The sequence below is a fragment of the Schistocerca serialis genome, chromosome 1 (assembly GCF_023864345.2).
Source record: "Schistocerca serialis cubense isolate TAMUIC-IGC-003099 chromosome 1, iqSchSeri2.2, whole genome shotgun sequence".
NCBI lineage: Eukaryota > Metazoa > Arthropoda > Insecta > Orthoptera > Acrididae > Schistocerca > Schistocerca serialis.
Window position 1 is genome coordinate 87,618,966 of NC_064638.1, and position 25,622 is coordinate 87,644,587.

The 25,622-nt window shown below is 45.9% G+C and overlaps 1 protein-coding gene across 1 annotated transcript in view; it reads left to right on the forward strand.

The window, feature by feature from the left end:
- Nucleotides 1–25,622, forward strand: part of LOC126410704 (protein singed wings 2) — a 214,768-nt gene that overhangs the window by 164,310 nt on the left and 24,836 nt on the right. Inside the window, exons 5-7 of the mRNA XM_050081347.1 lie at nt 4,755–4,897; nt 8,973–9,146; nt 18,550–18,822. Of these exons, the coding sequence (XP_049937304.1) occupies nt 4,755–4,897; nt 8,973–9,146; nt 18,550–18,822 (590 nt within the window). The remainder of the gene's footprint in view (nt 1–4,754; nt 4,898–8,972; nt 9,147–18,549; nt 18,823–25,622) is intronic.

The window sequence follows — 25,622 nt, forward strand, 5'->3', positions numbered from 1 at the left end:
AACAGGTGCAAGATCGTATTGAAAGATGCAATCGCCATCCCCGAATTGCTCTTCAACTGTCGGAAGCAAGTAAGTGCATAAAACATCAATGTAGGCCTGTGCAAACCCCCTCCATGAAAAACACGACCACACCATAACACCACCACCTCCGAATTTTACTGTTGGCACTACACACGCTGGCAGATGACGTTCACCGGGCATTCGCCATACCCACACCCTGCCATCTGATCGCCACATTATGTACCGCGAATCGTCACTCTATACAACGTTTCTCCGCTCTTCAATCGTCCAATGTTTACGCTCCTTACACCAAGCGAGGCGTCGTTTGGCATTTACTGGCATGATGTGTGGCTTATGAGCAGTCGCTGAACCATGAAATCCAAGTTTTCTCACCTCCCGCCTAACTGTCATCGTCCTTGCAGTGGATCCTGATGCAGTTTGGAATTCCTGTGTGATGGTCTGGATAGATGTCTGCCTATTACACATTACGACTCTCTTCAAATTCTGCGGTCTCTGTCAGTCAACAGACGAAGTTAGCCTGTACGCTTTTATGCTGCACGTGTCCCTTCACGTTTCCACTTCACTATCACATCGAAAACAGTAGACCTAGGGATGTTTAGGGGTGTGGAAATCTCGCGTACAGGCGTATGACACAAGTGACATCCAATCACCTGACCACGTTCGAAGTCTGTGAGTTCCGCAGAGGGCCTCATTCTGCTCTCTCGCGATGTCTAATAACTTGAGTCTCTGATATGGAGTACCTGGCAGAAGGTGGCAGCACAATGCACCTAATACGAAAACGGTATGTTTTTGGGGGTGTCCTGATACTTTTGATCACATAGTGTATATCGCTAGTGCTAGTTGAATCTTCTTGCAGAATTCATTTAGTCCTTCTCGTCTCTCATTCTTGTTACGAAGCCCATAATTCCTCCATAACTCTTCTTCTATTCCTACCCTTACCACCTCGTTCTGTCCTCCATGATTATTAGACTTTCGTCGCCTCTCAAGCACTGAATCACTCGTTCAGTGTCCTCATATACTTTCCCCACTTATTCATCTTCTGATTGTGACATTGGCACGTGCAGCTGAACAATTGTTTTGGCGTTGGTTTGCTGTCGACTCTAATGAGAACAACCCAGAACTAAGTTTTTACAGTAATTCATTCTCTATGTACATTCCTCTTGATAACGAAACCTAATCCCGTTATACCATTTTCAGCTGCTGTTGACATTACCCTACATTCATCTGACGAGAAATTCTTATGTTGTTTCCATTTCATTTCAATATTCGCCAATATACACTCCTGGAAATGGAAAAAAGAACACATTGACACCGGTGTGTCAGACCCACCATACTTGCTCCGGACACTGCGAGAGGGCTGTACAAGCAATGATCACACGCACGGCACAGCGGACACACCAGGAACCGCGGTGTTGGCCGTCGAATGACGCTAGCTGCGCAGCATTTGTGCACCGCCGCCGTCAGTGTCAGCCAGTTTGCCGTGGCATACGGAGCTCCATCGCAGTCTTTAACACTGGTAGCATGCCGCGACAGCGTGGACGTGAACCGTATGTGCAGTTGACGGACTTTGAGCGAGGGCGTATAGTGGGCATGCGGGAGGCCGGGTGGACGTACCGCCGAATTGCTCAACACGTGGGGCGTGAGGTCTCCACAGTACATCGATGTTGTCGCCAGTGGTCGGCGGAAGGTGCACGTGCCCGTCGACCTGGGACCGGACCGCAGCGACGCACGGATGCACGCCAAGACCGTAGGATCCTACGCAGTGCCGTAGGGGACGGCACCGCCACTTCCCAGCAAATTAGGGACACTGTTGCTCCTGGGGTATCGGCGAGGACCATTCGCAACCGTCTCCATGAAGCTGGGCTACGGTCCCGCACACCGTTAGGCCGTCTTCCGCTCACGCCCCAACATCTTGCAGCCCGCCTCCAGTGGTGTCGCGACAGGCGTGAATGGAGGGACGAATGGAGACGTGTCGTCTTCAGCGATGAGAGTCGCTTCTGCCTTGGTGCCAATGATGGTCGTATGCGTGTTTGGCGCCGTGCAGGTGAGCGCCACAATCAGGACTGCATACGACCGAGGCACACAGGGCCAACACCCGGCATCATGGTGTGGGGAGCGATCTCCTACACTGGCCGTACACCACTGGTGATCGTCGAGGGGACACTGAATAGTGCACGGTACATCCAAACCGTCATCGAACCCATCGTTCTACCATTCCTAGACCGGCAAGGGAACTTGCTGTTCCAACAGGACAATGCACGTCCGCATGTATCCCGTGCCACCCAACGTGCTCTAGAAGGTGTAAGTCAACTACCCTGGCCAGCAAGATCTCCGGATCTGTCCCCCATTGAGCATGTTTGGGACTGGATGAAGCGTCGTCTCACGCGGTCTGCACGTCCAGCACGAACGCTGGTCCAACTGAGGCGCCAGGTGGAAATGGCATGGCAAGCCGTTCCACAGGACTACATCCAACATCTCTACGATCGTCTCCATGGGAGAATAGCAGCCTGCATTGCTGCGAAAGGTGGATATACACTGTACTAGTGCCGACATTGTGCATGCTCTGTTGCCTGTGTCTATGTGCCTGTGATTCTGTCAGTGTGATCATGTGATGTATCTGACCCCAGGAATGTGTCAATAAAGTTTCCCCTTCCTGGGACAATGAATTCACGGTGTTCTTATTTCAATTTCCAGGAGTGTATATGGACTGATCGTACATTATCAGCTTTTTTCGCTTCCCTGCCACTTTCAAATTTCTGGCATTCCACGCTCCTACTAGTAAAAAATTTCCCTTTAGTTGGTTGTTGAGTCTTTTTCTTGTAGTTAATTCCCGCTTGGAAGTTCCTTCCTGGAGATGGGAATGGGAATTTATACGGAATCTCTTGCCAATCATCATGACATTTTTTTCAATTACAGGCCGCATATGTCTTCTGGATACACGTCATGTGTCTTTAATGCAGTGGTTTCCTTTGACTTCTGTACCCTTATACCATTCATCATTGCTGATTATTCTGCCATTTAGGGACAGTTCCGACCAAGAGCAAGAGCTTGCCCTGAAAATCGGTCTGCTTCCTCGGCCGCTTTGATCAGGCCGTTGACAGAATGAGGTAGACTCCTTATAGCGGGAGTCTCTGGTTACTATTAACGATGGTTTTTATTCCGAATTTAATCAGAGGCTGGAATGGGATCCGGGACGTAGCACGTTTTGATTACTAGTCAAGGAAGATTACCCTAGACGCCGGGGTTTACACACACATTCTAAAAGTCACTTGGTGAAAAACTGGATGAAGTAACTGCCTAATAATAGCATAAAAGAAAAAGGAATCACGGCTCATTCCTAAGCGTACTCGTTCGAGCGATATACATGAGCTTGGGTTGCGCGGTGTCCTTTTACTGTAATGTTTCTATTTCTGTCATTTGATTTTAGTGTTCTCATCGATGCAGCTCGCAAAGCTCTCTGGATGAACGCTAAGAGAAGAGAAAATTGGAAACCGACAACACATAGCAAAATATGTTCTCAGCATTTTCGAGAAGACGACATAGGCCGAAATACAGCTTGGGTAGCCCGTGTTAAGGAAAATATTGGATTACGAAAGCAACCGTATCACATCATATACTTCACTTCTTGGTTATTAGAAATGTATAACAAAAAGAAAATTACATTGACGAGGTGAAGTGCTTCGTATTACTGGATCAAATATTCACTTAAGATCAGAAAACACGTCTGAGTATGCCTTCCTGACGCACTGTAACATTTTCTATAGGAAACAACTGTTGCGTGCACATGACAGAAATTAAAATAAGAAGCAGTCGTCAACAGTAGTCTGCTAATGTTTTGGCGCATCTAACATGGCGGCGCCGACTCTAAAGCAACTTAAAGTCTGTAGTCGCGTGTCCCTTTACTATACCCTACTGGCTAGTTTTGCGTCTTACTATTGCGCCACCTTTCTCGGTGGCTGTAGAATAAAGGAATGCAAAGACCATAAGCGATGATGGAAAACCTGATTAGAGAGTGAATAACTTCAAAAGCAATAGCAAAGACATAAAGGGGTGAGAGAGAGAGAGAGGAGGAGTAATGAGAGTGAATATGAAATTTGTTCTTCTGATCGATTATAAAAATGTTATTGTTGGTGTTGTTACCCTGAATACAGCAATTGTTTCTTCATCTTATACTTAGATTCATAAATTTAGAAGTCGTTAAAGCTTGCGTTCTAGGGAAACTTGTAAATCTACACAAAATTTCTAAATTGCGATCAGGTCTAAATGCAATTTTCATGTTTGACCGAGAAACTGAATATTTTAATTTCATATAAAAAACCTATGTACTTTTGCAATTCGGCGTTCCCATGAATTCTGTGTTTTATATCCCCAAATAAATGAAATATTCGACCCTTACTGCGTTGAAAAAATTTGGAAATTTGTGATAAGTTCTATGGGACCAAACTGCTAAGGTCATCGGTCCCTAGGGTTACACACTACTTAGTCTAACTTAAAGTAACTTACTCTAAGGACGACACACACACCCATGCCCAAGGGAGGGCTCGAACCTCCGGCGGGGGGAGCCGCTCGAACCGTGGTAATGCACCTGAGACCGCACGGATACCCCGCGTGGCTACTGCGTCGAAAACTGCAGCTCATTGCGATGTATATTATTTAGCCTTATTTGCTGCTCGTCATCTGCAAAACACTGCAGACTGACCACGGTGGTTGTTGTGTACGCATCTCTCTCTCAGGTAACAGGTGGGACTGCGCAACAGCCGACCTGACGTGGTTGCTGGGCGACGACGGAGCGATCGTCAAGGACCGCGACGCCATGCGCTGCGGAGACGCCAACTTCACGGAGCGGCCAGTCGTGCGAGTCATGGACTTCATCAAGGTAACGATCACGGCAGAGGCCAGTGAAGTTCCGTTCGTTTTTCACATTAGCTTTAAGGTTACTTGTAACCTTTGATTTAACGAAGCCTTTTGACTGTGTTGACCACAAAATATTACTGCAGAAGTTGGAACATTGTGGAGTAAGGGGAGTAGCTTACAATTGGTTCGCCTCCTACTTTAAGAACAGAAAGCAGAAGGTAATCCTCCGCAATATTGAGAGTGGTAATGATGTTCAGTCCCAATGGGGCACTGTTAAATGGGGCGTTCCCCAAGGGTCGGTGCTGGGGCCACTGCTGTTTCTTATTTATATAAAGGATATGCCTTCTAGTATTACAGGTGATTCAAAAATATTTCTGTTTGCTGATGACACCACCTTGGTAGTGAAGGATATTGTGTGTAATATTGAAACATTATCAAATAATGTAGTTCATGATATAAGTGCGTGGCTTGTGGAAAATAATTTGATGCTAAATTACAGTAAGACTCAGGTTTTACAGTTTCTAACTCACAATTCAACAAGAACTGACATTTTAATCAGACAGAATGGGCATGTTATAAGCGAGACGGAACAGTTCAAGTTCCTAGGCGTACGGATAGATAAGCTGTTGTGGAAAGCCCATGTTCAGGATCTTGTTCAGAAACTAAATGCCGCTTTATTTACCATTTGAACAGTATCTGAAATAAGTGACATTTCAACACGAAAAGTAGTATACTTCGCCTATTTTCATACGCTTATGTCATATGGTATTATTTTTTGGGGTAATTCTTCTGATTCAAAAAGGGTATTTTTGGCTCAAAAACGGGCTGTTCGAGCTATGTATGGTGTAAGTTCGAAAACCTCTTGTCGACCCCCATTCAATAGTCTGGGAATTTTGACATTGCCCTCAAAGTATGTATTTTCTTTAATGTCGTTTGTTGTTAACAATATTCTACATCTACATCTACATATATACTCCGCGAGCCACCTTACGGTGTGTGGCGGAGGGTACTTATTGTACCACTATCTGATCCCCCCTTCCCTGTTCCATTCACGAATTGTGCGTGGGAAGAACGACTGCTTGTAAGTCTCCGTATTTGCTCTAATTTCTCGGATCTTTTCGTTGTGATCATTATGCGAGATATATGTGGGCGGTAGTAATATGTTGCCCATCTCTTCCCGGAATGTGCTCTCTCGTAATTTCGATAATAAACCTCTCCGTATTGCGTAACGCCTTTCTTGAAGTGTCCGCCACTGGAGCTTGTTCAGCATCTCCGTAACGCTATCGCGCTGACTAAATGTCCCCATGACCAATCGCGCTGCTTTTCGCTGGATCATGTCTATCTCTTCTATTAATCCAACCTGGTTAGGGTCCCATACTGATGAGCAATACTCAAGAATCGGACGAACAAGCGTTTTGTAAGCTACTTCTTTCGTCGATGAGTCACATTTTCTTAGAATTCTTCCTATGAATCTCAACCTGGCGCCTGCTTTTCCCACTATTTGTTTTATGTGATCATTCCACTTCAGATCGCTCCGGATAGTAACTCCTAAGTATTTTACGGTCGTTACCGCTTCCAATGATTTACCACCTATGGCATAATCGTACTGGAATGGATTTCTGCCCCTATGTATGCGCATTATATTACATTTATCTACGTTTAGCTTATTCCCAAGAGTTAGCAGCTTTCACTCAGTTAATACTAGGCAGAAATCAAATCTGCATGTGGAATGCACTTCCTTGACTCTTGTGCAGAAAGGAGTGCAGTATTCTGCTGCATCCATTTTCAATAAGCTACCACAAGAGCTCAAATATCTTAGCAGTAGCCCAAACACTTTTAAGTCTAAACTGAAGAGTTTCCTCATGGCTCACTCCTTCTATTCTGTCGAGGAGCTCCTGGAAGAGCTAAAAAATTAAGCAAATTCCAGTGTTACATTCTTGATTTTCTTTATTTAAACTAACGATTTGTCGCCTGAATATGTTTCTTATATTTCATTTTATCTGTTTCTACAATCGTGTTATAATTTCATGTATTGACTCGTTCCATGACCATGGAGACTTCTCCTAAATGTGGTCCCACGGAACAACAAATAAATAAATAAATAAATAAAATAAATAAAACTGGGTGGAAAAGCACTGAAGATAAGTTGAACAACGTAGTGTATCAGTATGGGTTGCTTTCATTGACCAGAGGTTCGGCTCTCCTACCCAGATAGCATGTAATGTCCATTTTAACGTGCATCCTGAATCACGGTGCTACATCATTTCTTTTCCCGTAAAGGAAACATTACCAAAAGCAACCGTACCTTCATGGGCAAAGGGAAAGAATTTGAATATAGCTCGTAATAACACCATTTATTGTAATATCCTGCCTTGATCGCTTTCATTTACGTATAGCATACGTCCTCACAATCTCTGTGACAAGAAAGAGAACGATCGAGAAGTAGTTTTACGCAAAGAATAGAATTATATATGCCGTATTCTCGACATACTGTTGGCTGTGACACCTACCAATACACTTTATAGAATGAGATTTTCACTCTGCAGCGGAGTGTGCGCTGATATGAAACTTCCTGGAAGATTAAAACTGTGTGCCGGACCGAGACTCGAACTCGGGACCTTTGCCTTTCTCGGGCAAGAGCTCTACCATCTGAGCTACCCAATCACGACTCATGACCCGTCCTCCCAGCTTCAATTCTGCCAGTACCTCGTCTCTTACCTTCCAAACTTCACAGAAGCTCTTCTGCGAACCTTGCAGAACTAGCACTCCTGGAAGAACGGATATTGCGGAGACATGGCTTAGCCACAGCCTAGAGGATGTTTTCAGAATGAGATTTTCACTCTGTAGCGGAGTGTGCTCTGATATGAAACTTCCTGGCAGAAACTGTGTGCCGGACCGGCACTTCATTACCGACATATAAGCACAACTTCGAGTTATGACGTTTTACACTGTCCGCCATGTTTCTTTTTCTTTTTTGTGGTGTACTATTGTTCTCTTTGCACTCGATATAACTATTTCTTCGGACACTGCTTTTAACAACCTATTGCAAAACAAGTATTTCTATTCTTGCCGCGAAGGATGGCCACGCAAACAAACTTGTTAATATACGTTTTAATCGATAGTCTGTAGAGACAACAACGTGGGAAGCGATCGTGACGACTGCGTGCTTGAGGACGGCGTGAGGATTGTACTATGTACCGAAGCCGCTAGTCAGTAGCCAAAATTAAAGAAGATTGCGACTACAGACTAAAACCTATATAATTTTCAATTCTATACGTATATGAAATAAAAGAAGATGATACGCGCTATCTCGTCAACTTTCTGTGTACGAGAATGCGCAGTAGACTAATGCTACCTTCTTTCTACAAGATATCTTCTCGTTTTTTCTTTTTATCCTCACCTCACGGATTCTGACGATAGCGTAAGGCAAAACACGGGAAATTTTTGTGCTGCGTCGGTGAGAACCATGTTTGTGAGATTCCCTGGCCATTTGCCAAGGCGACAAGGATCTGCAGCTCGTAAGACATCTTTTATAATTGACATTTTAGAAAATCTTTGACAGGTAAATTTGTCACAGCTTTTATTAAAACTAGCTTCTTATAAAAGGTTTGACAAGGTCTCTGGTAGGAAAATACGGGGCTTACGGGATGTGAACCTCTGAGAGAGCTTGGTCACCTTAGCGCAGCTGAACACCACAAACGTGAAGGTTGTGCCGGCCTCTTAAGTAAGTTCGGGTGGGACCCTAACGAAACTTCAGCAAGAAAAGATACCAAACATGAACTGGTCGCCAAAAAAATTTATCGCTAGGCCAACCGTGGGTTTTCAGAAACTTCTAACCATTCTCAAGTCGTCGCTCACTGACTCTCCCGCCTGCTGTCTGTCTTGTTCTACTTATCAGAATGATACTAGATATTCAGTAAATTCGAAGGTACCTCTCTCGTTTCTCGCCTCATCAGGCAATGTATATGACATCAAAGTCAATTTTTAATTTAATCTGCAATTCAAGTCTCACGCGGTGCTCCTGAAGATAGTGACTGTGTTGGTGTACTGCTACGAGAGTGAAGGTTTGAATGAGAGTGGTTTGGGCGGCGTTGCAGGCGATGCAGGAGAAGTGCCCCAGCAACTGCACGTGCTGGATGGGCTACGTGGCGCCCACCAAGGAGGGCTTCCTGCTGCCCATCATCACCGTCGACTGCAGCGGCCGCGGACTCACGCAGCTGCCCGAGGACGTCCCGGAGAACACCACCACACTCATCCTCACAGGCAACAAGGTCAGTCCGATCTCTCTCTGCTAGGCGAAACCCAAGCCGCAAGCTGTCACTTTCAAAACACTTTATAATACAACGTCATTACAACTTCTACTTGGTATCACTTCTACTGGCACAGGATGTTTCTTTGATGCCCCCTGTAGTTAATCTACTTGTCGTAATGGGATTATGTCCGTTAGACTTGTCATTAAGACAATGAGCTGCTATTTAATGACTTGGCAACATACGCTCGTGGGCCAAAATATTGTGACCACTGCACATCGCCAGACAGAATGCCACCCAAAGGTGCTGAGGGCATTAACTGATAAGGAATGTATATGAGGTGTGACAATAAAGTGATGAGACTGATTTTCTTTGCAAGATGTGGCAACCCTGCAGGCTTTGACCTTGGTCTATAAGCTGCTTCTAGTCCAAGCGGCACATCGATGCAACTGCTCAGTCGTGAGTTGTGCTGTAATAAGTTAACACGTGTTTGTGTGTCTCGTCATGGAAATGGAACTGCATAATATTGCGCAACGGTTTGCCATTTCCTTTTGCGTTAAATTGGATGAAAACGGGAAGACAACGTACGTTAAGCTTCAGAAGGCTTTTGGAGAGGAGGTTATGTCAAGAGCTGAAGTTTTTCGTTGGCATGAAATGTTTAGTGAGTGCAGAACGAATGTTGAAGATGAAGACCGCAGTGGACGGCCATCAACCTCACGGACTTGGCCAGGGTACGTGAACTCGTATGATCTGATCGAAGTTTATCCGTGAAAATGATTGCACAAGAACTGAACATCAATCGAGAAACGGTTCGTCTAATAATAACTGAAGATCTTGGCATAAGAAACATTTGTGCAAAACTGGTCCCCAAAAATCTCACACCACAACAGCGAGAATTGTTGAGCCGTGTTATCACTGGTGATGAAAGTTTGTTTTTTCAGTACGATCAAGAGACAAAACGCCAAAGTTCGCAATGATGCTCAAAGGGATCACCGAGACTAAAAAAAGCTCGCATGTCAAAGTCAAAAGTGAAATGCCTGCTTGTGTGCTTCTTTGATTCCAAGGGAATTGTTCATAAAGATTGCGTGCCTCCTGGACAAACAGTTAACCAATATTCCTTCAAAGAAATTTTAGAAAGACTTCGTAAAAGAGTTCTCCGTGTTCGTGCCAACATTGCTGATAATTGGATTCTGCATCACGATAATTGCAGAATGCTCATCTTCTGTCAGTACAACAATTTTTAACTTCGAAACAAATTTCAGAACTACCACACCCTCCTTATTCACCAGATATCGCTCTGTGCGACTTTTTTGTGTTTCTAAGAGTCAAAACGGCGGTCAAGGGACAACATTTTCAAACAGCACAGGATGTCCAAAAAGCTGTGACGAGGGTCGTGGAGGATATTACAGAAGATGAGTTCCAGAAATGTTACCACCAATGGCAGAAGCGCAAGAAAAAGTGTGTGCAATCAGAAGTGAACTACTTTGAAGGAAACAACACTAAACTTGACTAAAACTGCAAGCAACATTTTTTTCACATCAGTCTCATTACTTTAGTGGCGCACCTCGTATAAGCGAAGCAGAGACGAAATTAGAAAACCAATTGTAACTTTACCTACTGTTACCCGGACTTTAGATGATTGGCCAATGCACGGCTCTCTTTAAAAAGAGTAATTCGAGAATGTCTTATTGACCTGCCGCATATGTCTGCTTTCCTGCCCAGAAAGTAACTCCCTGCGGATAATAACCTGTAACTATGGCCCTGCAGTCAAATAGCCTATGAATTGGCTAGAATTGCGAGTTAATAAAATAAACAGAAATATTAACAGCAGATAAATGAGTAGTTAAAAATGGTCCTATGCTGTCACCAGTAATTGATGTAGACGAAGTCAGAGAATTCTGTCGAGTAATGTTTATTCAAGAAAATATATATATTTGAGATAAATGAAATGTGATCCTACAATAACGAGTTACAGCGTAGATAGAAACATTACCTTATGAAATGTAATAGAGCTGCCTTGAGAGCGTTACGAGAATGGTAGCAGAATGCCCAAGCCAAATAGTCACTCAAGCGTAGTAGAAGTTAAGTCCATTTCATGATCACATTATAGGAAATATTCGCATGCTTCAGACTTCAACATGACGATTTACAGATTAAAACAATAAAAATAACGAGTAAGAACTCTGTGTATTCTCAGTTCCGAAATAGAAATGGTAAATTAAAGTTCAGCAACGGAACATATCCAGACCTCGCGAAAGTTAGAGGCTCTTCAAAAGTTAAACTATTGTAGCTGCCATTCACTGCCCAAGAATCGATCACCTACATGATCGATTTTTGCACGTCCCACAGGCAGGTCTTCCTTCTACCACATCAAACTTAAACGTGTTCAGAAATTCTCTCTTGATTGCACCACTCAAAAGTACATGTCTTCTCTTTACTCCATCAGTTTTCCGTCACTGCCCTCTTCTCCATTGGCTGAAGGCTGTCCCCACCACACATCTTTCTCGTGTTCTACAAATATTTTTTGACTCAGCTGCACCACTTTCCACACTGAACCAATATATTACAACATTTAACAATTATTTAAGTAAAGAAATGTTATAAACATTCGGTCACACTCAGACCATTCACAACAGGGATAAACAAAGGTTTGTCGATAGATAAATAAGCGTTAAATAGTAACAAAACGTTGTTACATATTGTTTAAACAATTATTTATGACTGCTTGATAGAAGTGTCTCTTGCCATTTTTCAGTAGTGGTCTCGGCCAACACATACGTCTGTCCACTTCTTAAATTACATATGTTTCATAATATCAATTGTAATCATCTTTAAATAAAGTTATTGGCAAAAATAGTAACATATTAAATAAATACTCAAGTATGACATGTGGTATTAATGCTGCATACAGTTGCTATGTTATTTTGGGGGATATGATATTCTGACAAACATTTGCATAATGAAAAAGATATGAAACGCAATGAATCAAGCAATAAAATAAATAGGCATATGGGGCATTCAGGGATGAAAGCTATAGAGCAGTGCTATCATTTGAGTTGTCGTTTGTTGAATCGGTTGGAGCGTTAGAAATTGTTAATTCTAAGGTTAAGTGCAAAAATATTTATTCGCGGTGAAACGTTGGATGCTCCACGTGACCCGGTTGCACAGTTGTAAACAAGAGGCCCCAAGAGAAATTCTGTGCGGCATCAGCGTCTCGCTGCAGGGAAACTCTGCCCATGGATACAAGCTTCCGATTCGATGCACGAGTATTCGGGGCAAAAGCCTACCGTATAGCCATCCATTTATGCAACACATTGTCAAGTTTACACACGTACAACAGTTTGTAAACATTACAACATGAATTTTACAAAGTATCAATTGAAAAATTACACATTTTTAACGCTTTCACCTCTAAGCATTTACGTACGCGTCACATTACAGCTATTGTACGGTTCATAATAAATGTTTGTATATCCCACAGTCAACTTCAGCGTATTTGTGCACTCTTGGAAGAAAGACTTGTGATACTTGTCTCAGTGCCCCTGCACGTACGCTGAAGAGGGCAGCAGCGTCCATGTTGCAACCAAACATTTCATCTCGCGCATCCGGCTTTTCTTTGTATATCTCAGACTTCATCCAATCCCGTGAGCAAAAATCTAATGGCGTGAGATCGGGCAATCTTGGTGGCCAGTTAACTGTACTAAAACGACCAATCCAACGGTTAGGATAAATGCGATTGAGATGTTCCCTCACGCGTCTGGTAAAAACTGAATGGGCCCCATCATGCTGAAAATACATTCAAGTTCCCGTGCCCAAAGAAACTGCCTCAAGATGGTCAACAACGGAATTTTCTAAAAAATTCAAGTAATTTTTTCCGTGGTTCGTCCATTTAAAATGAGAGCACGTTTCAACACATTACCAGTCATGCCACGCCAAACACTGAGCGAAAAACGAACTTGGAAATTGGTTTCTACTAAAGCGTGTGGACTTGCCTGCAAATGTCGATGATTATTACCTGTGTTTTTGATTCCAATCACTGCAGTGTAAACGTAGCTGCATCAGTGAATAGTGTCAATGGAAGTACGTGAATATTGTCACTGGGTCAATGGCAATCGTCGAGTCGATTGGCATTGTTGCTGTTATGAAGAATGCAGACCCGCTATATGTGAAATGGGTTCCAGTTTTCCGAATATAATGTTGCCCATATGTGTGTTCGTGGGACCTTGATACATGCAGAAAGTGGTCGTGTACTGATAATAGGACTACGCTGCTCCACTTCAACAGTGAGTTGTCAAACTACACGTTCATAAGGAAAACGGGAACTTGGAAGAACACGTGTTTGATGCAATGTTCTGAAAACTCGGGTAAAAATACTATACGATCAGGAATTCAACATGTCGGGAAGCACAGACTGTATTTTCCGAAAGCAACAGTACCATCGCAGGTTCCGTAAACATGTACCACATCTGCATAGTCTTCATTATTGTAGACGTGTGGCATTTTAGTCATTGCGTGCACAACCACAGCTAACCAATGTGCTCAGTCCCTCGATCTACCCTACGGGCCATTAAAATTGCTACACCAAGAAGAAATGCAGATGATAAACGAGTATTCAGTGGACAATCATATTATACAAGAACTGACATATGATTACATTTTCACGCAATTTGGGTGCATAGATCCTGAGAAATCAGTACCCAGAACAACCACCTCTGGCCGTTAATAATGGCCTTGATACGCCTGGGCATTGAGTCAACCAGAGCTTGGATGGCGTGTACAGGTACAGCTGCCCATGCAGCTTCAACACGATACCACAGTTCATCGAGAGTAGTTACTGGCGTATTGTGACGAGCCAGTTGCTCGGCCACCATTGACCACACGCTGACAGATCTGGAGAATGTACTGGCCACGGCAGCAGTCGAAAATTTTCTGTATCCAGAAAGGCCCGTACAGGACCTGCAACATTCGGTCGTGCATTATGCTGCTGAAATGTAGGGTTTCGCAGGGATCGAATGAAGGGTAGAGGCCGGCCGCGATGGTCTCGCGGTTCTAGGCGAGCAGTCCGGAACCGTGGGACTGCTACGGTCGCAGGTTCGAATCCTGCCTCGGGCATGGATGTGTGTGATGTCCTTAGGTTAGGTTTAAGTAGTTCAAAGTTCTAGGGGACTGATAACCACAGCAGTTGAGTCCCATAGTGCTCAGAGCCATTTGAACCATTATTGAAGGGTAGAGCCACGGGTCGTAACACATCTGAAATGTAACGTCCACTGTTCAAAGCGCCGTCAGTGCGAACAAGAGGTGACCGAGACGTGTAACCAATGGCACCCCATACCATCACGCCGGGTGATACACCAGTATGGCGAGGACGAATACACTCTTCCAATGTGCGTTCACCGCGGTGTCGCCAAACACGGATGCAATCATCATGATGCTGTAAACAGAACCTGGATTCATACGAAAAAATGACGTTTTACCATTCATGCACCCAGGTTCGTCGTTGAGTACACCGTCACAGACGCTCTTGTCTGTGATGCAGCGTCAAGGGTAACCGCAGCCACGGTCTCCGAGCTGATAGTTCATACTGCTGTAAACGTCGTGGAACTGTTCGTGCAGATGGTTGTTGTCTTGCAAACGTCCCCATCTGTTGACTCAGGGATCGAGACATGGCTGCACGATCCGTTACAGCCAAGCGGATAAGACGCCTGTCATCTCGACTGCAAGTGATACGAGGCCGTTGGGATCGAGCACGGCGTTCCGTATTACCCTCCTGAACCCACCAATTCCATATTCTGCTAACATCATTGGACTGGACCAACGCGAGCAGCAATGTCGCGATACGATAAACCGTAATCGCGACAGGCTGCAATCCGACCTTTATCAAAGTCGGAAACGTGATGGTACGCATTTCTCCTCCTTACACGAGGCATCTCAACAATGTTTCACCAGGCAACGCCGGTCAACTGCTGTTTGTGTATGAGAAATCGGTCGGAAACTTTCCTCATGTCAGCACGTTGTAGGTGTCGCCTCCGGCGCCAACGTTGTATGAATGCTTTGAAAAGCTAATCATTTGCATGTCACAGCATCTTCTTCCTGTCGCTTAAATTTCGTGTCTGTAGCATGTCATCTTCGTGGTGTAGCAATTTTAATGGCCAGTAGTGTACTTACCTCACAACACACCACTGACAACTGTGCTTTCAACAGGCTAGTTTAGTGGCAGAAAGGCATCCCGAGAAAAGAGGCTGAACGCAACGAGGTAGGCTGGGCTAGAATAAGCCGTCAAAGAAATTGGGTGGATAAAACACGTACGAGCGCGTCTCTAGCCCAAAAACAAATGTACATTACATGTGTTGTACCTCGGAAACGATCCGGAATAGAGATTATGTCCATATAAACTTCTTCGCTTCAAATAAGCATTCCTGTCGTCTCCCTGAACATTGACCATTTCTGCTGGAAGTGCAGATTTTTAGTATTTAAAATGAGCATCCTATGTTTGGGTAAAGAGGCAGCAGTATTTCGGATGTACACTCATGGTCATAAATTAAGAATAATGCTGATACATGGGGAAACAACGGTCTGGTGGGCGGTTTGCGCGTTTAAATCACCTCGGGGTATGGCCATGCGATGCATTTGACCTGTGGTCGTCGCACGGTGGCGCTGGCAGCAGTCCACATATGCAGAAGTGTGTCGGTTTATGTCAAGAGTAGAGTGCAGCGAGTAAGTGTGCAGACATTTTCCGACGTACTAATAGTGACTGCGTGTTGAAAATGGCTCAAAGAACACACAGTAATGACGTTATGAGTGGTAGAATAGTAGGGCGACTGGAGGCTGGTCAAACACAGCAGGTCGTAGCACGGACCCTCCGCGTGCTACAAACTGTGATCTCAAGCTTATGGGAACGATTACAGCAGACAGGAGACGTGTCGAGGCGCTACAGCACGCCCACAGGGTAAAACTCCACAAGAAGACCGATATCTCACCATCAGTACCCGCAGACGGCCACGGAGTACTGCAGGTAGCCTTGATCCGGACCATACTGCAGCCACTGGAACAGTTGTCTCCAGACACACAGTGTACAGATGACTGAACAGACATGGTTTATTCTTCTGGAGACCTGGAGGGTGTATTCCACTGACCCCTGCTCAGGCCCGTAAAGCCTGGTGTCAAGAACACAGTACATGGTCATTGGAACAGTGGTCGCAGGTTATGTTCACAGACGAGTCCAGGTATAGTCTGAATAGTGATTCTCGCCGTGTTTTCATCTGGCGTGAACCAGGAACAGATACCAATGGCTTAATGTTCTTGAAAGGGACCTGTATGCAGGTCGTGGTTTGATGGTGTGGGGTGGGATTAAGGTTGGTGCACGAACACCCCTGAATACCTTTGACAGAGGAACTGTAGCAGGTCAGGTGTATCGGTACGTCATTTTGCACCAGTATGTCCGCCTTTTCAGGGGTGCAGTGGGTCCCACTTCCTCCTGATGGATGATAACGCACGGCCCCACCGAGCTGCCATTGTGGAGGAGTACCTTGAAACAGAAGATATCAGGCGAATGGAGTGGCTTGCCTGTTCTCCAGACCTAAACCCCATCGAGCACGTCTGAGATGCTCTCTGTCGACGTATCGCTACACGTCTTCAAACCCCTAGGACATTTCGGGAGCTCAGACAGGCACTGGTGCAAGAATGGGAGGCTATACCCCAGCACGGTAGGTCTCTAGAAGAGCGTAGCGTTCCAAAGGATGGGAAAAGGGTACAGGTCATCCCCGTTTACAAGAAGGGGGGTCGAACAGATGTGCAGAACTATAGACCTATATCTCTATCAATTGTAGAATTTTGGAACACGTATTATGTTCGAGTATAATGACTTTTCTGGAGACTAGAAATCTACTCTGTAGGAATCAGCATGAGTTTCGAAAAAGACGACCGTTTGAAACCCAGCTCGCGCTATTCGTCCACGAGACTCAAGGGCCATAGACACGGGTTCCCAGGTAGATGCCGTGTTTCTTCGCTTCCGCAAGGCGTTCGATACAGTTCCCCACAGTCGTTTAGTGAACAAAGTAAGAGCATATGGACTATCAGACCAATTGTGTGATTGGATTGAAGAGTTCCTAGATAACAGAACGCAGCATGTCGTTCTCAATGGAGAGAAGTCTTCCGAAGCAAGAGTGATTTCAGGTGTGCCGAAGGGGAGTGTCGTAGGACCGTTGATATTCACAATATAGATAATTGACCTTGTGGATGACATCGGAAGTTGACTGAGGCTTTTTGCGGATGATGCTGTGGTATATCGAGAGGTTGTAACAATGGAAAATTGTACTGAAGTGTAGGAGGATCTGCAGCGAACTGACGCATGGTGCAGGGAATAGCAATTGAATCTCAATGCAGACAAGTGTAATGTGCTGCGAATACATAGAAAGATAGATCCCTTATCATTTAGCTACAATATAGCAGGTCAGCAACTGGAAGCAGTTAATTCCATAAATTATCTGGGAGTACTCATTAGGAGTGATTTAAAATGGAGTGTTCATATAAAGTTGATCGTGGGTAAAGCAGATGCCAGACTGAGATTCATTGGAAGAATCCTAAGGAAATGCAATACGAAAACAAAGGAAGTAGGTTACAGTACGCTTGTTCGCCCACTGCTTGAATACTGCTCAGCTTTGTGGGATCCGTACCAGATAGGGTTGATAGAGGAGATAGAGAAGATCCAACGGAGAGCAGCGCGCTTCGTTACAGGATCATTTAGTAATCGCGAAAGCGTTACGGAGATGATAGATAAACTCCAGTGGAAGACTCTGCAGGAGAGACGCACAGTAGCTCGGTACGGGCTTTTGTTGAAGTTTCGAGAACATGCCTTCACCGAGGAGTCAGGCAGTATATTTCTCCCTCCTACGTATATCTCGCGAAGAGACCATGAGGATAAAATCAGAGAGATTAGAGCCCACACAGAGGCATACCGACAATCCTTCTTTCCACGAACAATACGAGACTGGAATAGAAGGGAGAACCGATAGAGGTACTCAAGGTACCCTCCGCCACACACCGTCAGGTGGCTTGCGGAGTATGGATGTAGATGTAGATGTAGCTGCTCGACCACCTGGTCCAGAGTATGCCAACCTGCTGTGCGGCCTGTGTACTTGTGAAAGGTGTTCATATCCCATATTGATGTCGGGGTAGATGCGTAGGAAACAGTGGCGTTTTGTAGCACATGTGTTTCGGGACGGTTTTCTCAACTTATCACCAATACCGTGGTCTTACAGATCGGTGTCGTGTGTGTTCCCTACGTGCCTATGCTATTAGCGCCAGTTTTGTATAGTGCCTCGTTGTGTGGCACGACATTCTGCAATTATCCTTAATTTATGAGCACGAGTGTGGTACCGGTAGATGGACTGGAGCGTGTGAGAGAAGGCGTGCTGGCTGCCCGCAGATCCGCGACGTGTCGCGGCTGTCGCGCGGCCTGGGCCACTACCCGCGCGTGCTGGACGTGCAGCTGGACGACAACGAGGTGTCCTCGCTGGACGAGCTGGAGGGCTCCCGCTGGCTGTCCACGTTCCGCGCGCTCAGCGTGCGCGGCAACCGCCTCTCGCAGCTGCCCGCCTACGCCTTCGACGACGCGCTCGAGCACAACGGCAACGCGCTGCGACTCGCGCTCGGCCACAACCCCTGGCTCTGCGACTGCCACGTCACGCCTCCCTTCCAGGTACGTGCCGACCCGCCCCTCTCGTCTCGGAAACAGTGAACACATTCCACATTCCGGAAACATCGCCCCGGCTGTGGCGAAGCCATGTCTCTGCAATATCCTTTCTTTCAGGAGTGCTAGTCCTGCAAGGTTCGCAGGAGAGCTTCTGTAAAGTTTGGAAGGTAGCAGACGAGGTACTGGCGGAAGTAAAGCTGTGAAGACGGGGCGTGAGTCGTGCTTGGGTAGTTCAGTTGGTAGAGCTCTTGCCTGCGAAAGGCAAAGGTCCCGAGTTCGTGTCTCGGTCCAGCACACAGTTTTAATCTGCCAGGAAGTTTCAGTGAACACATTAATGCCACCCACATGACTGAAGTCTTCAAACTGCAGGGCGTAAATAGGGCGTAGCAGTCTACGCACGTACCCAGGCTGCCGCTTCCGTCGTGGAGCACTTTTGTGACAAAAAAATGGTTCAAATGGCTCTGAGCACTATGGGACTTAACATCTATGGTCATCAGTCCCCTAGAACTTAGAACTACTTAAACCTAACTAACCTAAGGACAGCACACAACACCCAGTCATCACGAAGCAGAGAAAATCCCTGACCCCGCCGGGAATCGAACCGGGAACCCGGGCGTGGGAAGCGAGAACGCTACCTCACGACCACGAGCTGCGGACCACTTTTGTGACAGGTGAAGAAGATGTGGACGAAAGGAAACGGGGAAAGCGAGGGCAAAATATAAGAGGTGTAACAAAAGATTGCAGCACTCTTCGAGGAGCTTGCTAAGTAACAAATTGATGGTACCAGCCGTTGTCCGCAAAGGTCATTCGACGACACTACACAGCGGCCAAGCTACAGTGCAGTACATGCAACTAGGCCACCCCATCAGCAGAAAATACAGGGTGTTTATAAATGAATATCAGGGTTTTCACGCTTTATGATATACTGGGTGATCAAAAAGTCACTATAAATTTGAAAACTGAATAAATCACGGAATAATGTAGATAGAGACGTACAAATTGACACACATATTTGGAATGACATCGGGTTTTATTAGAACCAAAAAAATACAAAAGTTCAAAAAATGTCCGACAGATGGCGCTTCATCTGGTCAGAATAGCAATAATTAGCATAAGAAAGTAAGACAAAGCAAAGATGATATTCTTTACAGGAAATGCTCAATATCTCCACCATCATTCCACAACAATAGCTGTAGTCGAGGAATAATGTTGTGAACAGCACTGTAAAGCATGTCCGGAGTTATGGTGAGACATTGGTGTCGGATGTTGTCTTTCAGCATCCCTAGAGATGTCGGTCGATCACGATACACTTGCGACTTCAGGTAACCCCAAAGCCAATAATCGCACGGACTGAGGTCTGGGGACCTGGGAGGCCAAGCATGACGAAAGTGGCGGCTGAGCACACGATCATCACCAAACGACGCGCACAAGAGATCTTTCACGCGCCACCTGTCGGACATTTGGGAACTTCGTTTTTTTTTTTTTTTTTGTTCTAATAAAACCCCATGTCATTCCAAGCATGTGTGTCAATTTTTACCTCTCTATCTACATTATTCCGTGGTTTATTAAGTTTTCAAATTTATACTGACTTTTTGATCACCCTGTATTTTTTGTGTTATACTTACAGTTATAAATGATATGTCAAATGAAAGAGCAACTCAAACACTTGTGTTTGGCACCAGTACGCATGGGCAGCGCGCAATGTTTCCGCTGCAATCCGCCACACAGCGGTAGTAGCGGTGATGGCGATTAGTGAACAGAAAGGGTTTTGTGTTTTGCAGTTTGCAAAGACCGAATCTGTAGTTACTGCGCAACGTGCGTTCCGGCTCAAATTCGGTTGTGATCCTCCAAGCCAGTCGCGGTGGCCGAGCGGTTTTAGGCGCTCTAGTCCGGAACCGCGCGATTGCTTCGGTCACAGGTTCGAATCCTGCCTCGGGCATGGATGTGTGTGACGTCCTTAGGTTAGTTAGGTTTAAGTTATTCTAAGTTCTATGGGACTGATGACCTCAGATGTTAAGTCCCATAGTGCTCAGAGCCATTTGAACAATTTTTTTGATCCTCCAAGTGATGATAACATTCGTAGATGGTATCATCAATTTGAAGATACTAGCTGCCTTTGTAAAGGGAAGAGCACAGGACGACCAAGACTTAGAGAAAAGACTGTTGAGCGAGTGAGAGAGTCGTTCACTCGTTGCTCTGGAAGGCTAGTCATGAATTACAAGTTCCCGTGTCGACTGTTTGGAAAGTTTTAATAAAACGCATACAACTACGTCCTTACTGTTTACAGTTACTACAGGCTCTAAAGCCGGCAGACCATGGATTATGTGCCAATTCCGCAAACGAAACGTTGTTTCATGACGATAAAGATTTTTTGGATCGTGTTGTCTTCAGTGATGAATCGGCCTTTCACCTTAGTCGACATGATAGCACTCACATTGTGCGCATTTGGGGCTCAGAAAATCCTCACGAGGTGGTACAAATGCAAGGAGATTCCCCTAAAGTGTTTTTTGTGCCGTATCCTGGCGGAAAGTTTATGGGCCTTTCTTTTTTGGTGAACCTACTGTAACTGACACTTCTTACCTTAATACACTAGAGAAATGGCTCTTCCCTCAGTTGGAAGAAGATGAGGCAGAGAACTTCATTTTCCAGCAAGATGGTGCGCCACCTCACTGGCATAACGAAGTACGCGATTGGTTGAACTTCACTGTACCCAAGCGAATTAAGAAACAGAATTGAAGCAGCTGTTGCTACAATCACTGAAGGCACACTTATCAACGTTTGGGAAGAACTCGGCTGCAGACTTGATGTGTGCTGTGTGACAAATGGTGCTGACATTGAACATTTATATGGTTCTTGGTAAAACTGTTTGTGTTTCTCTTTCATTTGAAAGATCATTTATAACTGTAAGTTTAATATTATAAATATTAAGCGTTAAAACCCCGATATTCATTTATAAACAACCTGTATATGTTCCACTAACGGACTGCACGTGTAACTTCTCCCAATGGGCGTTAGATGGCATCGAACGCGTTCGCACTTGTCACAGCACTGCCTGCAGCCTATCAACGAACAAATTCAAGTTTGCTGCCTAAGGCCTAGCCCCATTGTAATAGGTGCTCATTCCTATAACTTCGACACTCTGTAGCGTCGTTGGATGACGATTGCGCACATGTGTCTCTAATGTCAGTTTGTTCTTCAAATCACCCTCTACTAGCCTCGAAATTTCTCTGTATCATTCTTTTTACATCTTACTCGTATACATACGAGCGTTGGAACTTAAATAGTGGCAACTACACTCCTGGAAATGGAAAAAAGAACACATTGACACCGGTGTGTCAGACCCACCATACTTGCTCCGGACACTGCGAGAGGGCTGTACAAGCAATGATCACACGCACGGCACAGCGGACACACCAGGAACCGCGGTGTTGGCCGTCGAATGGCGCTAGCTGCGCAGCATTTGTGCACCGCCGCCGTCAGTGTCAGCCAGTTTGCCGTGGCATACGGAGCTCCATCGCAGTCTTTAACACTGGTAGCATGCCGCGACAGCGTGGACGTGAACCGTATGTGCAGTTGACGGACTTTGAGCGAGGGCGTATAGTAGGCATGCGGGAGGCCGGGTGGACGTACCGCCGAATTGCTCAACACGTGGGGCGTGAGGTCTCCACAGTACATCGATGTTGTCGCCAGTGGTCGGCGGAAGGTGCACGTGCCCGTCGACCTGGGACCGGACCGCAGCGACGCACGGATGCACGCCAAGACCGTAGGATCCTACGCAGTGCCGTAGGGGACCGCACCGCCACTTCCCAGCAAATTAGGGACACTGTTGCTCCTGGGGTATCGGCGAGGACCATTCGCAACCGTATCCATGAAGCTGGGCTACGGTCCCGCACACCGTTAGGCCGTCTTCCGCTCACGCCCCAACATCGTGCAGCCCGCCTCCAGTGGTGTCGCGACAGGCGTGAATGGAGGGACGAATGGAGACGTGTCGTCTTCAGCGATGAGAGTCGCTTCTGCCTTGGTGCCAATGATGGTCGTATGCATGTTTGGCGCCGTGCAGGTGAGCGCCACAATCAGAACTGCATACGACCGAGGCACACAGGGCCAACACCCGGCATCATGGTGTGGGGAGCGATCTCCTACACTGGCCGTACACCACTGGTGATCGTTGAGGGGACACTGAATAGTGCACGGTACATCCAAACCGTCATCGAACCCATCGTTCTACCATTCCTAGACCGGCAAGGGAACTTGCTGTTCCAACAGGACAATGCACGTCCGCATGTATCCCGTGCCACCCAACGTGCTCTAGAAGGTGTAAGTCAACTACCCTGGCCAGCAAGATCTCCGGATCTGTCCCCCATTGAGCATGTTTGGGACTGGATGAAGCGTCGTCTCACGCGGTCTGCGCGTCCAGCACGAACGCTGGTCCAACTGAGGCGCCAGGTGGAAATGGCATGGCAAGCCGTTCCACAGGACTACATCCAGCATCTCTACGATCGTCTCCATGGGAGAATAGCAGCCTGCATTGCTGCAAAAGGTGGATATACACTGTACTAGTGCCGACATTGTGCATGCTCTGTTGCCTGTGTCTATGTGCCTGTGGTTCTGTCAGTGTGATCATGTGATGTATCTGACCCCAGGAATGTGTCAATAAAGTTTCCCCTTCCTGGGACAATGAATTCACGGTGTTCTTATTTCAATTTCCAGGAGTGTATTTATTCACAACCGATACAAAAGAGTTACATGTTTGCACCTGTTACTGTCTTTCAAATTAGTCACCAGAGTTGTGTAGAACCCGTTGCTAGCGATGTGGAGGGCGTTGTATACCGTCAGCAGAGCCTCTTCTGTTGATGGTGGGGATGGAACGGTCTACTGCCTGTCGAATCTCTGTAACATTTCTGAAGCGAATGCCAGGAAGTGGTTCCTTCATCTTCGGAATCAAATCAGTCACAAGGACTTAAGTGTTAGGAGTATGGTGGATGTTACAGTACTTTCCAGTCCCATCAACCGAACAGAGCAGCCACAGCTTGCGGTGTATGCTCCAGCGCATTGTCGTGCAAAATGATGGATGGGTTGCACAGAAAGTGTCGCCGCTTCTTTCGCAAAGCTGGTCGCAGGTGGTGCTCCAAAAACGAACAGTAATTCTGTGCATTGACGGTATGCAGTGGAAGAACGTAATGCGTTAGGATGATACCATCACAGTCGTACACGAGAATCACCATAACTTTAGACTGCTCCATTCGCACCATGAACAGAACAGGCTCTGCTAACGGAATACTACGCCTTCCACATCGCTGGCAACGGGTTCTACACAACGCTGGTGCCTACTTTGAAGGACAGTAGCAGGTGCAAACATGTAACTCTTTTGTATCGGTTGTGAATAAATAGTTGTCACTGTTTAAGTTCCAACCCTCGTATTAAGAAATCTGTTAGTGGTAACAGGACTACATTGCACCATTTCCACGATGTGCTGCTGTTGCTGCGCAGAATGTTGCACTACACATATCGAAGGGAAATGGGAACTAGGAAGAACACCTGTTACACACAATGTTACATGTGAGGTGCATCCCCCATTAGCCTTTATGACGGGTTAAACTCTGTTACGGGCACTTTCAATGGCGAGCCTGAATGTTTGTGAAAGGCTAGCAGCACATAGTTCCTCAAGAGCCGAAACAGAAGGAGGTAGTAATATCGAACGCTGGGATCTGCAGCGAAGTCGACGTTGTAACTCATCCTAAAGGTGTTCCATTGGGTTCAGATCGGGACTCCCGGTGGGGCAGTGCTTTTCAGAAGTGCTATTGTCCACAAACCATTGCCTCACAGATGATGATTCATGAAAGGATGCTTCGTCATGGTGATACAAACAAGCATCGTCTCCGAACTATTCCCCCGTTGCACGCAGTACACAATTCTGTAAAAAAATGTTCATATCCTTCCGCACTTAGACCTTTCATAAGCACAATAACAGGACCACACCATAATCGTAACAACACTGAGATACCATAACAGCACCACCTTTGATTCGGCACTCCAGCTCATTCGTTTCCAGCCTTCTACTATCCAGTGGTGTCTCTCTTTACACGACTTCAAGCGTCGCTTATCATTGACTACAGAAATAACTGGCTTTATGAAAAGCTGTTTGACTATTGTACACCATTCCTTTTAACTTCCTGCGAACAGCCATTTGCTAGCAGGACTGCTGGCAGTACTTTGAAACCTACGGGTGACACCTTCCGCTAATTTTAAGAAATTTTTTACAATCACCCTCCTTAACGCTCAGCTCATTACATGAGGTCTCTCTTGTCTTGGTTTAACCGTGGTTGTTCCTTCGCGCTTCCACATCATAATCACATCACCAGCAGCTTGGGCAGCTTTATAGTGCATGAAATGTCCCTAATTGATCTGTTACCCTGCTGGCATGCAGTGACTAGTCCACTTCAGAAGTTTCTGAGTTCTCCTGAGCGACGCGTTCTGCTGTTACTGTTTCTGTTATGTATGAGGCGGAACTATGGGTTTCATGGAAAAAAGGTGACCGGACTGAGTCACGCAATTTGACTCTAGTCCGATCACGAGGTGTGGCCATTAACTGCACACGTTGATCAACTAGGCTGACGTGAGGATCAATGAACTATACTTGACGGAATGTATCTGGAACGTCTTAGGTAGCCGGCCAGAGTGGCCGAACGGTTCTAGGCGCTACAGTCCGGAACCGCGCGACCGCTACGGTCGCAGGTTCGAATCCTGCCTCGGGCATGGATGTGTGTGATGTCCTTAGGTTAGTTAGGTTTAAGTAGTTCTAAGTT